Below are 13,940 nucleotides of genomic sequence, written 5' to 3' on the forward strand. Positions count from 1 at the left end.
GAAGTAACGGTATAGGCAGGGATGTGAGTTTGGAGATTTTTAAGCAGAAGCAGGGCCTGTCCAAGTCCATCAAAGACCCAGAGAAATGGGTTAGGCAGGGTGGGGGCACGCTGCATGGCAGGGAGAACAGTTAGTGGGGAAGCCCATCAGGGGATGACTTGAGAACGTGCAGGGAGGGTCGTGGGGCGGAGGGAAGGGGCTGTATAGGTAGAATGCAGTGAAAAGAGGCCACAGGTGGTGCCTGTCTCTAACTCATCTCTGTCAGACCTTGTTCACTGCAAACCCATCCTCTTCTTTCACCAAGCTTGCCAGGTGGATTGGGTGGCTTCTAAGTCTACTTCTTCATCCGTAAAGTGGGGACCATCATTCTTACAAAAAAAGGTTGCCCTGGGGGTTAACCAGGTATTAAGGGAATGGCCAGTACCCTCCCGTGCTCCTTAGCCCCCTTAAGTAAACAATTGCTGTTCACTTCTACTTCACAAGAGGAGATCTAGGCTGAGTCTCCTCTCATGAACTGAAATAAATTTCTTGGCATGTGCCAGAAGGCCCAAGAGTCTTCAGGGTTTGGGAGCACACTCCCCAGACCATACAGTTTCTGTGGCTGAGGGCCCTCCCTTGCTAACCCCACTACTCCTCCACATCCGTATAAAGAGGCCTTAAGCCCAGGAGCCCCTGGTATCAGGTTAGTGATACAGTCCAAGTTCTTCCAGAAACACAAAGTCCTTTGAAAAATCAAACTCAAAGAGGAATAAAATTGAATATCCAAACGTGTTAAATTTTCCTTCCCACCAGGCATAGATAACGTCATGAAACCCACCCTCTGTTTACCTATGCTTCCCCAAAAGAAGAGTTTCAAGGAAACTATATCTTTCTTCACATCCATAAGCCTGATGGGCAGGTATGCTTCCCGTGTTGAGAATGGAGACATGGAAGCTCAGGAAGGCTCAGGAGGCTGCCCAAGTCATTCAGCCGAGCCAGAGATGGGACCAGGCTGTAAACCAGGTCTCCTGTCTCTTGTCCCTCATCTGGCCTCCTCCGTCTCCTTTAGGAAGTTTCCAGCACCCGGAGCAAACACGCACATAATTAATTACAAATTGGTATCTGGACCCACTTTATTATTTTTATTTTTGAAGTTTGATTTTCTTACTCTGTGTGTCTGTGAGTTTTAAGCCTGTGATGTGTTGAAGCCCAGGACACAGCACAAGTTAGTCTGTTCCTTGTTGCTTTCTGCCTAAAGCTAATCTTATTTACCTTTTCTTTTGGCCGGAGATCACCTATTACTTAATTCCTTGGTCCCCTCAGTTAGAGTTTATCTTTTGGGCAGACAGGATTCAGTGCTTTAGTATCTTTCCCAGTCCTATGTATTTGATGAGTTCTCCATAAATACTTGTGGATATGACAGCCGAGGGAAGAGAGGCAGGCCTCACAGTGTGGTGTGGTGGGTAAGAACAGGCCTGGTGAGTTACACTGCCTGGAAGAAGCCCACTCTGATAGTCAGCTGTTGCCTGGGACTGCAGGCACCCACCTTACTTTCTTTTTCTGAACTTCAGTTGCTTTCATTTGTAAATGAAGATAATAACAGCTCCAAGGCCTAGCCTAGTGCCTGGCACATAGTATGGACACAATAGATATTTGTGGAAATAATACCTATGTCATTGGGTTATTGTGAGGATTAAAGGAGACAATGAATGTCACGTATTTCTCATAGAACCTAGCATATATTTAGTAGTTACTTAATGAAAGTAGCTACTCTGAACTGTTCGATCATTAATATTTAGAACACATGCATATAGAATGCTATAATGGGGCAGGAATTTAAAAAAAAAAACTGAATTCAAATCCCCATCCTATCATTTCCAGTAGGAAAAGCTACTGGATTTAGGATCAGGAGATTCAGGTGTGAGAGCTGACTCTACCATGGACTAGCTATGTAACCTTGGTTAAGTAACTTTTCGGGGTGGGGGAGTAATAGCTCAGTGGTAGAGTGCATGCCTTACGTGCATGAGGTTCTGGGTTGAATCCCCAGTACCTCCAATTAAAATAGTTAAAAAACCCCCACCTAATTACCTCCCCCCCAAACAAATAAAAACAATAAGTAAGTAACTTCTCTGAACTTCAGTCTCCTGAAAAGCAAGGGGATTGAGTAATCATTAAGATTCCTTTTTCCAGCTCTAACAGCCTCAGTCTAAGATGTAGTCTCATGCCGGTCTCTTACCTTCTCTGGCCCCAGTTTGCCCATCTGTAAAACGGCACATGAATGTTCAGGAGCCCCTCTCTGGGGCATTGCACTGGTATGCAGATCCTAGTGCCCTTCCAGTCTCCATACAGGGCCTGGTGATACTTGTTCAGCTTGGACTGAGTGCTAGGTGGCATGAACTAGTTACTTGTCCATACAGAGCCCTGGTCCCCTCATAAAGTTGTACGAGATCACCTCTCCCCTCTGCCTCCAATTATAGGAATATACAAAAGAATGACCAACAGTGACCATTGTGTCCTGTCTTAAAAAGTTCAGAGAGGGTCTAATGTGAATCCTCTTCAGGAAATACTTATCAATAAATAAAAAACAGTGCATTCTAGTGGCAATGCACAATAATTTACCTTTGATTAGGTTACATATAATTATGAAGAATCCTGCTTAAATTCATTGAGATCCATTTAATCGTTTAATCATTACTTCCCTTGGTACCTCTTTTGAAGCCTCAGTCTCTAATTTACACAGCACTTTGACTCACATATCACTTGACTCCTCACAAGAGCTGAGAAGGTAGGAGCAAGTCAAGCATAATTTATCCCATTTTTCAACTAGGAAAGGGGTCCCAGCGAAGTGCTGAGAGCTGGCCAGGGTGTGGAGGCCACATTACAAATTATGGAAGGGTTGGGACTAGACATCAGATTGCCTGGCTGTTGCCACCAGCACCTCTCTTCAGTAGTCCTGGTTACAACAACCCTACAACTGGCCTTTTCCCTTGGGGCAGTTCCAAGAGGCTTTTCAATCAGCCTTCTCCTCTGTCCAGTTGGTTATGTGCCAGAGGCCAGGACTTTGCCAAGTGAAGTGTGGGGCCACAAGCACCCAAAGGGTCTTGTTAGACATGCAGATTTCTGGGTCCAGTCCAAGACATGCCTGATTCCAAATGCGTCAGAATGTGCATTCAAGGTTTCCCCTCATCGTACAAACTAAAATAGCGGATCTAGTGTAACCTATTACTGTAGTAATTATTGTCTTCAGATACAAAACGAGCACTTGCTTATCAGTTAATTTGCTTTTTTCTCCACCTTAGAATGTAAATTCCATCAGGACAGGGACCTTGTTAGCCTGGTTTTATTTCCAAACCCTGCTTCCTAGAATCCCCATAGTAAGAGGTCGGTAAATATTTAATTGCACTAAAATTTGAAACCGCTGCCGTATACCACTTACACATTTTACAATCGGGAAACTGAGGCCCAACTGCTGCAGAGTTGGTAAGGGGCAGGGTCCGGATAAAATCTCAGATCTCCAGAGTGCCAATCAGGCTTGGTTTATCTACCCTCCCCCACCCCCGCCGCAAGCAATCTTTATAAAAAATGAAATCCACTTGACAAAAAAGACATTTCCTGTCCATAAATTCTCGGTGTCGGGGCTTGGCCGGGTTGGGGTCTGCTAGTAATTCCCTGGTCATTTCCTAGGTGCCCGATGGCTCCAAGGGTTAAAGGACTGCCTTCCGGGCCGGGCGTCAAATCCAATTCGGGACACTGTCCCGGCAGGGCGGGCTGGGAGGAGCCGAGCACAGTCCGCGGAGGTGAGGGCGGCTCGCCCAAGGTCACCCAGGCGGGGCCTGGAGGGGCCAGGACCACGGGGCACCCGAGAGCCGGCAGCACCCCTCTCCATCATTCTGTAAATCGAGGGTGACATTAATGGCTCCTTCCCAGCGTAATCTGGCGCACCCAAACTAAAGAGCGCGAGCAGGCCCGGCCGGCCGCGTGGCCCGTTCCCATGTGCTCCACCTGCGTCCGCTTTCACGCGCTGGCCCTTTAAGGCACTTCCCCCTCTTTACCACCCCACCTCTCCGGCCCCGCTCACCGCCCCCCCTCCCGAATTGCATCAGGCACGTGCTCGCCCCCGTCGGGTCTGAGTACCCCTCACCCCCAGGCTCCGAGGTGCGTCGGGGAATCGGCGGCGAGGGGCGGGGTAAAGGGCGGGGCCGCGAAGCCGTGCGCGCGCCCTCCCGCCGCCTTCGCCCGACCGTCGCCCAGGGCCGGCCCTGGCGGGCGCGCCCCCGCTGCGCCGTCCCCTCCCCTCGCCCGCTGCGTCGCGAGGCGCGCGCCCGCCCGCCGCCTGCCGCGGATCGCGTGGTCAGCTCGGCTCGCCGCGCCTCTCCCCCGTCCGTCCATATTGCTGCAGCCCCCGAGCCGGGAAGCCCGGGCCGCCCCGGGGGCTGGGGGGAGGGAGGGACGGGACGAGAAGCCTGCCAGGCTCGGGGTGGGGGCGCCTCGTGAGGAACGGGCGGGGGGGGGACGCACGCCGAGGAGGCCTGGACCGCAGAGTGGGGGGCCTTCCTCCCCCCCCCGCCCCGCCAGCGGGCCTTGGATCTACGGCGGCTGCATCCGACCGGGAGGGGGGCCGCGCCTAGCGTGAACCCCGACCCTTCTCCGCAAGGACTGGGGCCCAGCGCCCCGGAGGAAGGCGTCGCGGGCGCTCTGAGAGCCAAGTTCGAGGCGGGGGAGGCAGCCTCGGGCGCGCCCGGCTTCTCCGGGGGGGCGGGCGCGCAGATGGCCACTCAGGTGGAGCCGCTGCTGCCCGGGGGCGCTCCGCTCTTGCAGGCCGAAGAGCACGGGGGGCTGGTGAGGAAGAAGCCGCCGCCGCCGCCGCCGCCGCCGCCGCCTGAGGGCAAGGGCGAGCCCGGGGCGAACGACGTCGGAGGGGGGGAGCAGGACGGCGGCGCCCGGAGACCTCGGCCGTCCTGCGCCAAGCCACACAAGGAGGGCACCGGGCAGCTGGAGCGCGAGAGCCCTCGGCCGCCGCCGCAGCCGCCCGGCGCCGAGGGCCTGGCCGTCAGCGACGGAGAGGAGGGCGGCGGCGGCGGCGAGCCGGGCGGTGGCGGAGGAGCCCCGGGCGCCGGGCGCCGAGACTTCGTGGAGGCCCCTCCGCCCAAGGTGAACCCGTGGACTAAGAATGCCCTGCCGCCCGTCCTGGCCACCGTGAACGGACAGTCTCCTCCAGGTGGGTCTCTCTGCTTGATATCCTGGGTTCGGGGACCTTTTCCGGGGACATAGGCGTCCCCTCCCCCAGCGGCCTCCAGAGCCCAGGGGTCCGCCGCTGGTCGTGGTGACTCGGGATTTTTTTTTTTTTTTTTGCCTCCTAATTCGGGTCGCCGTGCCCTGCCCCCCGAAGCACTCGGGAACCTGTCCCTGCCGGAGGACCTGGTCGCCAGGAGGCCACGGCTACCGCCTGGGCCGCAGCGGTTAGTGGGCAACGGCGTGGTCCGGGCCTACCTCGCTGGGAGAGGGTGGGCGCTGGTTTCGGTGAAAAGGGCCCTCTCCCCTTACCGCGTGTTGGTGTAAGAGACGGTTTCTAGCCTGAACCTTCTTCGGGAAGCCCCCTACCACCCTGCCTCATGCTCCCCGTTTTGGTAGCGTTGTGATCGTCCCCATGTTGTAAATGTTTAATGAGCATATGTCATGGGCAGCAAAGCGCCCGGCGATGAGTTCATACTGACCGTACTGATTCAGGTTTTAAAACTTAACAAGTTTTGTTCCCGAGTAGGTGGTGGTAAGCGGTAGAATCACCATTGGCGACGGGTTGAGGGGTCGGTTACGGGGAGAATGGAGAGAAGAGGAAACCCAACGTGTCATTGAATTCGGTGCTTTCCCTCCCTGATCCTGGGGACCTTCCGCCTTGAGAGGGAGCCGGATGGCGAGTGTGCGGGGCATCCAGTGAAGGGGTTGGCGGAAAATGTGAGGCGATTAAGGGGGCATGCGGCGACGCGAGGGGCGTGTGGCGGCGGGGGAGGGAGTGGCCGGCCCGGCGGGCGGGTGACAGTTGGGTGCCATGCGCCGCTCCGCCGGCCCGCGGGCTGCTCGTGGCCACTCGGCCTCGGCGTTCGGCGCCCGCCGCGGCGCTGGGGGTGGAAGGCGGGTGCGGGCGGGCGTCGCGGCCGGGAGTGTGTGTGTGCGCGCCGGTGTGAGTGCGCGTCCCCCTTTCCCGGCATTCCTCCGCAGCCGGGACAACGTGGTGCCTCCCCGCGCGGGGAGCGACATGTGACCGCCGACCGACGCGCCCCGCGCCCTCCCTCTCCCTGTTCGGCTTTTGGGTCCATTTCGACCTGGCCCCTTGGGGGAGGTGGGCGTGCAGGAAATCCCAGCAGAGCCGTGTCATTGTGCAGAAAGCGGCGGTGCAGAAGATGGAGCCCCGGCTCGGCTTCCCTTTACCGAGAACAGATCGTCGGCTTTGGTGGGAATTGCGCCGGCGCTCCTCCCTTTGCAGGCGTGTAGAGATACCGTGGGGCTCGATTCTTTGGCCCTATTGTAGTGGACCGGTACTAATAAACGCGCTTGGAGCTAGAATGATGGCCTTTGGTTATAGCCCTAGTGCATTTTCAAAACTCCTCCCCTTCTGTAGTCGCTGATTGAAGCTGACTGGCTTAAACCATCAAAATGGGGAAAGTTGAAAGGGGAGCTTAATGCTTTCACATGCAAAAGAATAGAATCACTCGTAGTCCTAGGGAAACAGCCAATTCTGAAAATGGCGTGTTGTAATTTTTATTTCTTTTAAGGTTGCTTCATTTGTAGGAGCGGACATTTGGGGTTTACTAATAGTACCTCAAACCATATTCTCTTCCTTTTGCCCTCCTCCCCTTCCCCCTTTTTCCTTCCAGAACCCTCTTATGCAAAGGGCAGTGCTGAAACCTCCATTTTCTTGCAAATCCCTCCTGATCCACCCACAGAGGGAGGGAAAGCAACTTTAAGACACTCTTTGGTCCTACCCCCCTCTTTAAACTCTAAGGGGTATAATCATCCCCAGGAGAGAACACTCCTCAGAAGTTTAAATGGGGCTACTCACCGTAGCTGCTGCTGCTGCTTAGCTAATGGTGAACCTGCCTTGTGGGTTTTAAATCAGCCATGACATCAGGTAGTATTGGGTGCCTGAGCTGGCATTTTGTGCAAATCCAGGGGCCCTTGATAGGGTGCGTCACTGAGGTTATTGATCGTGGGAAGAAGACAGCTTGGCTGGCATCTGGCCTTTACTTGTGAGTAGAATAAGCCAACTTGCTTTAAGTGCCCAAAGCAGGACTAAACCGGGTAGACTTACTCTGTCCTTGTTTTTCTGGAATCTTTTTTTTTTTCTTTATTCTATTTGTTTATAGTTGTGTTAATTATCTTTTTTGTGGGGAGGAGGTAATTAGGTTTATTTATTTTTAGAGGAGGTACTGGGGATTGAACCCAGGACCTTGTTCATGCTAAGCATGTGCTCTCCCGCATGAGCTATAGCCTCCCACCTTTTCTGGAATCTTAAGGCAAGAAAATGTCCACTCACTGGTTTTGAACATTTACAATAGTCTTTGACAGAGCTCTGAATTAATCCAGTAGCTTCCCTGTTTAAGCCTGTTGTTAGGGCTTGGATGGTTTTGCGAGAGAATTGTGTGGTCAGGTTCTTTTGAAGTGCGTGGATCACTAAGGCCCTTTTCCAGCCCTGATTTTATTTGCAGCTTGGACAAGTTTAAATGTGACACCAGTGGAGTGGCAGTGTGGTCTTGGGAAATTTTGTGTTCTGTGATGCATATGTTTTTGGTGCCTCATAAGCAAGCTAAAAGCTTTCCAAAGCTTGCCAGATGCCTATTTTTAGCTCTCCTTTTGGCTCAGATGCCAGTATTTTAGTTCTTTAAGGGACACATGCAGTAAATAGTAATAAAAGATGTTTTGTGATATCTCCCCTTTCTTGTGGGGGGGTCTCTCTTCTGGTTTAAGCTTGTGTGTTTTAGTAGTTTTAAGTCTTGGAATTGCATTTTGGTTTTTTATTTCCCTCCCCTGGAACATTTTGAAAATGCTTAAAAATGTTTCTTTATTCTAGGCACAACTCTGAAGTATGAGAGAGGCAAGATGTCTTAGTTAAAAGAAGAAATGATATATAGCAGAGGTTCTGGGGTCAAAACTGCATGGTAGCTCTACCGCCACCACAGCTCTGTGGTAGCGGTAGAGCTGTGTCTCCTTGGGCAAGATACTTTACCATTCTGTGCCTTGGCCTCCCCATTTGTATAATAGAAATTATGTTTTATCTGCCTCATTGGGCTGAATGAGCATTCACTGTGATAATATGTGTAAAGTATTTAGCCCAGTGCCTGGTATGTGTTCACTGTTAATACTATGTCTGGAAGACTGAAATGATGGGAATTTCTGGGACTTTTTCTGGGTTTTCGTTTTCTCCACCTATAAAATGAGGGGGTTGGTGAATGCAGTACTTTCCTTTTCTGGTATTGTATCCATACTTCATGAAATATATGGGATCTATGTCCCTAAAAATGGACTCTTCCTTATCCACAGACAAGAAGGGCGTAGTATGGATAATATTATGGGTTGATGACTCAAAGAATTGGCTATTTTTACTTCACAATGTGTTACGAAGAATGTTTAAAAATAAGTTTTAATTTATTTTAACTTTCGTAAAGATTACCTTTTGGCAGAGTGTACGTGTGCTCTCAGGGCTGTGGGGAGAGGCCAGTCTAACTGAACTAAACGTTGGCTGTGGCTAGTGTACATGCTGTAGATTGGTACTTGAGAATGTATCATCCCTACAAGCTTCTACCAACCCTAGAGGGGAATCAGCCGATTGGTTGTGTGACACCTCTAACTTTGTGTACTAAGAAGACTAACCAGGACTGTAATCTTTTCCTTCATTTCTCTTTAAAGGAAAGTCAGGGGTAGGGTCTGAGATTTGAAAATTTATGTTCTGGGCATCATTTTTTTCTGTGTCCCTTTGAAGTGCAGCTAACTGATGGCATAAAATAAAAATGTAATTCCAGCTAACCCATGGCAACCCCAGGGATCTTCTGCCTCACTGAGCTGGCCCCAGGTAAACCTCCACTCTCTGTCTCAGTTTCCTTCCTGGGTTCCGGCCCTTTCCCGGGCACTCCCCTCCCCCACCTTCCGTTGTAAAGTTGTACTCGGTAGGAGATCAGTGTGGATATGGGGTATCAGTCTTCACTGCGTGGAGATCTCAGCGTCAGAGCTACTTCATATCCTGGCTTCTTCCTTCCCCACCACTTGAAATGGACTGGGTGGAAGTAAGAGCTCTGCCCTGGAATTAAATAGTCTGTAATTTAGGGTTCTAGCTTTGCTTTTAACTTGCTGTGCAGTCTTGGGTAAATTACTTAGCCTCTCTGAGCCATTGTTCCTTCATCCTCAAAATGAGAATAATGGTAGTAACTATTTCATAGGGTTGTGAGAATCAAAGTAGGTAATGTTTATAAAGCCCTTAGGATAATACCAGGTACAGAGCATCTAATAAGTGCTAGTATTTAATGATTACTATTTTAAAAATTTATAACAAATGATCAGTATTATTAGGAGTGTTCATTCCACTTCTGATTCTGCTTGTGTCCAGCATTGTGGACACTAGCAACCCTAATACTTTTTCTGTGCCTATGTTTCTTCATCTGTAAATTGAGGGAACTGGATGAGGTCTAAATGTCTTCAAAGCTTTTGTGGTATCAAAAACACTTATTTTCCCAATAAACCCCCCTCTACAAAAGAAACCGAAGCAAAGCTTTTTTTTTTTTTAAATTGGGGAGTCATTGATTTACAATATTACGTAAGTTTCAGGTGTACAACATCGTGATTCACAATTTTTACAAAGCAGAGCTTTTTATACATGTATGTTAAGAAGAACTCCAGTTTTGAATCCAAACTATGAGGGCTGGAGAGACTTCTGGCTTCAGGAGCCTAGGCCAATTGCTTGGGAGTGCATATCAGAGCAACATGGTAGCAACCTGGAATTAGGTGCCTTACAACGAATATGATAATAGAAAAGTACACAGTGCGGTCTACAAAAATTTCCCCCCATCAAATAAAAATTGAACCCATAACTAATAGAACCATAGATCTGTGAGGATAGAGGAGCACATTGATTGACCGTGAGGTAGCAGTGAACCAATTTCTGAATATGAGAAATTCTACAGGACAAGTTATTGTATCAATAAATAAGTGGCATTTTTAAAAAAAATACAGCAAACTAGTGGATATAGCAAAAAAGAAGTAGACTCACAGATAGAACAAACTAGAAGTTATCACTAGGGAGAGGGAAGGGGAAGGGCTGTATAGGGCTAGGGGATTAAGAGGTATGAGCTATGTAGAAAATAAGCTGTGTATATTGTATAACACAGGGACAATAGCTAATATTTTGTAATAACTATATGTGGAAATATAACCTTTAAAAATTGTGAAATCACTGTGTTGTACACCTGTAACTTATATAATATTGTACATCAACTACACTTAAATAAATGGCATTTTTAAAAGAGGGAACTATCATAGATGAAGAGTTGAGATATCAATCAAATGCATTATGTACATATATCTTGTTTGAATCCTGATGCAAACAAATAGGCTGTAAGAAGAAATTTTGGTGACAATTGAGGATATCTGATCATTTTAGATTATATTAAGGAGTTACTTTTCAGGGTTGCTAATGGCATTATGGTTGTTTGGTTTGTTTGTTTTAAATGACATAACTGGTTATGTTGTGCACCTCTGGCAAAGAACTGCTAGGTTGGCCTCCATAAATGAGGGCCTAAAGCTCTTTTTCTGTATTCAAGTAACTTTCTTTTATAAAGAAAGAACACAATCAGGACACCCTCTGAAGGAGAGAAGGGGAAGAGACCTTCCCCAGGAACCTTCAGTTGCCTGTCCCCCTCTTCTGGGCAGGCAGTCTAAGTTTTACACTAACTGGGAAATGAGTGTCTGCCCAGAAGGAGAGGTGCTTCAAAGGTGGTTCTGGGCCCTTGGCTCGGGAGTACTCTCAGCAGTCTAGATCCCCGAACCTCCGGAGGGGTGGAGTCTCTTGGCTGACCCACCCCCTGTCTGCAATGGAACCTAGGCTGGAGTAAGCATTTCAGAGATGTTACTCAGCACTCTTTCTCTCCCTTTGGGAGGAGGGTAGAGAGAGGAGGAGGAGCTGGCTTTAAACCAAAAAACCTCTTTAAAATGGAGAGGTCGGCAGATGGGAGTGCCCCTGTTTGCAAAATCCAAGACAACCTCAAAGCGGGTAATTAGGGTGTTGGGGCCTCCAGAGGGCTCACAAACCTCTCTGGCTGGTCTGGAGTGATCTAAGGGAGTGGCCAGGAGAGAGGATGGCCTTACCTTGCTAGGGGTTCATGAAAGAAAATAAGTTTTGACACCTGGCTAGTGATAGCAGGAAACAGCAGGGTCAAGGAGCAATGAGTTAGGTGATGAGGTTTAAATTAGAACATGCTGTTTTTCTTGTTTACAGAATGGGACTAACCCCTGTACTGAGATTGTTTTGGGAATCAAATTGATACTGAGTTATGGAATAGCCCATTTCATGACTTAAAATGTCCCACATAGCATGTATCTGGAGGGAACTCTAATTTGAAAAGATACACAAGCCTCAGTGTTCATAGCAGCATTGTATACAATAGTCAAGACAGGAAAACAACCTCAATGTCCACTGACAGATGATTGGATAAAGAAGCTGGTATATTTATACATTGGAATACTACTCAGCCATAAAAAAGAATAAACTAATGCCATTTGCAGCATTGTGAATATATCTGGAGATCATCATTCTAAGTGAAGTCAGCCAGAAAGAGAAAGAAAAATACCACTTTTGTGGAATCTAAAAAAAAAGACACTAATGAACTTACCTACAAAACAGAAACAGACTCAGACATAGTAAACAAACCTATGATTACCAGGGGAAAGGGGTGGGAAGGGATAAATTGGGGGTTCAAGAAGTGCTAATATTAACTACTATATATAAAATAGATTAAAAAAACAAATTTATTCTATATAGCACAGGGAACTATATTCAGTATTTTGTAGTAATCTATAATGAAAAAATATGAAAATGAATATATGTATATGTGTGACTGGCTATGCTGTACAGCAGAAATTGACATATTCTAACTGACTACTTCAATTAAAAAAATTCCCACACAAATGTAAGTGGTTTAGATTCCAGAAGATCCATTCCAAAGCCAGGTACAGTTGACCCTTGGACAATACGGGGTTGAACTGCACAAATCCATTTATACAGATTTTTTTTCAATAAATTCTAAACTACTACACTGCTGTATTGAGTCCATGCTCATGCAGAACTGCAGATGTGAAGGAGCAGCAGATACGGAGGGCAGTCTGTAAAGTTACACGTGGATTTTTGACTGAGCCCAGGTTCAGTGCCCCAACTCCCCTGAGTTGTTCACGGGTCAGCTGTATATGTAGTTTGAGGTAATTACCATGCCTATCCTAAGTGAGGCTGGCTTATCATGAGTTAGGTTAATTTTCAGGTAGCACTATTTTTAATAGTTGCCAGGACCAACTGGCCAATTTCTCACGACAGATAGCCTATGGAGAATGAGAGGGACTGTCTTGACGTGGCACCTTCCCTGTGGCTGCACCTTTGGACTGGCAAAGCCCTCGTTGGGGGTGAGGAGTGTGGGCTTTTATGGTGAATTTTGTAAAGCTGGCCAGATGAACCTGACATGTGGCGAGGGGCATCACCACCTCACTTTCAGATGACCCCTTAATCAGAGGCCTCGTGAACAGGGTGCTTTGTAACAACCTTCCAAATGTTGGGGTAACCACCTTCCCCTCTGGACACACATTCCAGCAACTCAGGGTAGCCTTTTCTCTTCCCTGCTTTAAACATGAAGTTGCAAGCTTCTCAGAGGAACTAAAGTCCCACAGTTGCCGGGAGCCATCTAGATGCATGGTCCACCTGGGATCTGTGGTTTTTGCTCTCCTTTCCACATCCACTAGCTTATTGAAGCTCCTGATGAGCCCAAGATAAGTAATAGTGATACTGCAATTATCCCGTGTAATCTGCTAAGCAGGCGCTCTTTTTATCCCCGATTCACAGATGAGGAAAGTGAAACACAGGACAGGTTAATAAGCAGCTGTGTCCTTCTCATTGCTCATACCAAAAAACTTTGGGGTCATCCTTTCCACCTCTATTTCTCTGTCACCTCATGTCTGATTTACCAGTACATCCTTTTGGCTCCTAAAAACTGCGATGAAAGCTAGATACTTCTTACAACTTCCTTGGCTGCCAGCTTGGTCCACACACTGTTGATTCTCACCTGGATGGTTGCAGTAGCCTCTGGACTGGTCTCCTAACACTCCTGCTCAGAATCCCCTCGTGGTTCTTTACAGCCCTAAATCCTTGTGGGTGAATCCATAGTCCTTGGAGGTTCCTCTTTATCTGGCTCCCCAGACCTCCCCTGCCCCAACCCTGAGTTCTGACTTCATCTTTCACCACTTTTCTCTTTCAACAGCATTGGTCCTTGTTTTTCCTGGAGCATGTTGTACACTTTCCTGCTTCAGGGCTTTTGTTCTGCGATGCTCTTCCTCCAGGAAGTCGCACAGCCCACACCCTCACTGTCACCCTCACTTTCTTCGTGTCCCTGCTCAGATATCACTGAGATGGCGGGGCCTTCCCAGACCACCCTACATAAAATAGCAAGCCTATACCCTGTACTCTGTATCCCTCTCTCTCTTACCCTACTTTATTTTTTTCCTTAGCTTTTATCACCATTGGTTCAGATAGTCTTTGGTATTTGACCACTGCTTTATCCCCAGCACCTAAACATGCCTGCCATATAGTAAGCAGTTCAGTGAACATTCAATTAATGAATGAATGGATGAATCTCATACTTTTAACAGCATCATCCACGTTTTTGTCTGTCATAGAGGATACCACAGTGAGTGATAAAAATCTCCATTGGCAAAGAGCA

General features: G+C 48.4%; 1 protein-coding gene and 1 non-coding gene across 7 annotated transcripts in view; both read left to right on the forward strand.

Annotated features, from left to right (window-relative positions):
* The window catches only part of LARP1 (La ribonucleoprotein 1, translational regulator), a 96,093-nt gene that overhangs the window by 37,752 nt on the left and 44,401 nt on the right, over nt 1-13,940 (forward strand). For 2 of the 6 annotated variants that reach the window (XM_031449398.2, XM_064484480.1), the window contains exon 1: nt 4,328-5,197. The exons of 3 other annotated variants lie outside the window; for them this stretch is intronic. In XM_031449398.2, coding sequence (XP_031305258.2) covers nt 4,747-5,197 — 451 coding nt within the window. In that variant the 5' untranslated portion in view covers nt 4,328-4,746. Of the gene's footprint in view, nt 1-4,327; nt 5,198-5,417; nt 5,439-13,940 lie in introns of those variants that run through there. One more of the 6 variants, XM_064484482.1, reaches the window with a different exon arrangement.
* TRNAV-UAC (transfer RNA valine (anticodon UAC)) lies at nt 1,962-2,034 on the forward strand. The gene has a single exon. It is a non-coding gene; the product is annotated as a tRNA-Val (tRNA).

The sequence above is a fragment of the Camelus dromedarius genome, chromosome 3, assembly GCF_036321535.1.
Source record: "Camelus dromedarius isolate mCamDro1 chromosome 3, mCamDro1.pat, whole genome shotgun sequence".
Classification (NCBI taxonomy): domain Eukaryota; kingdom Metazoa; phylum Chordata; class Mammalia; order Artiodactyla; family Camelidae; genus Camelus; species Camelus dromedarius.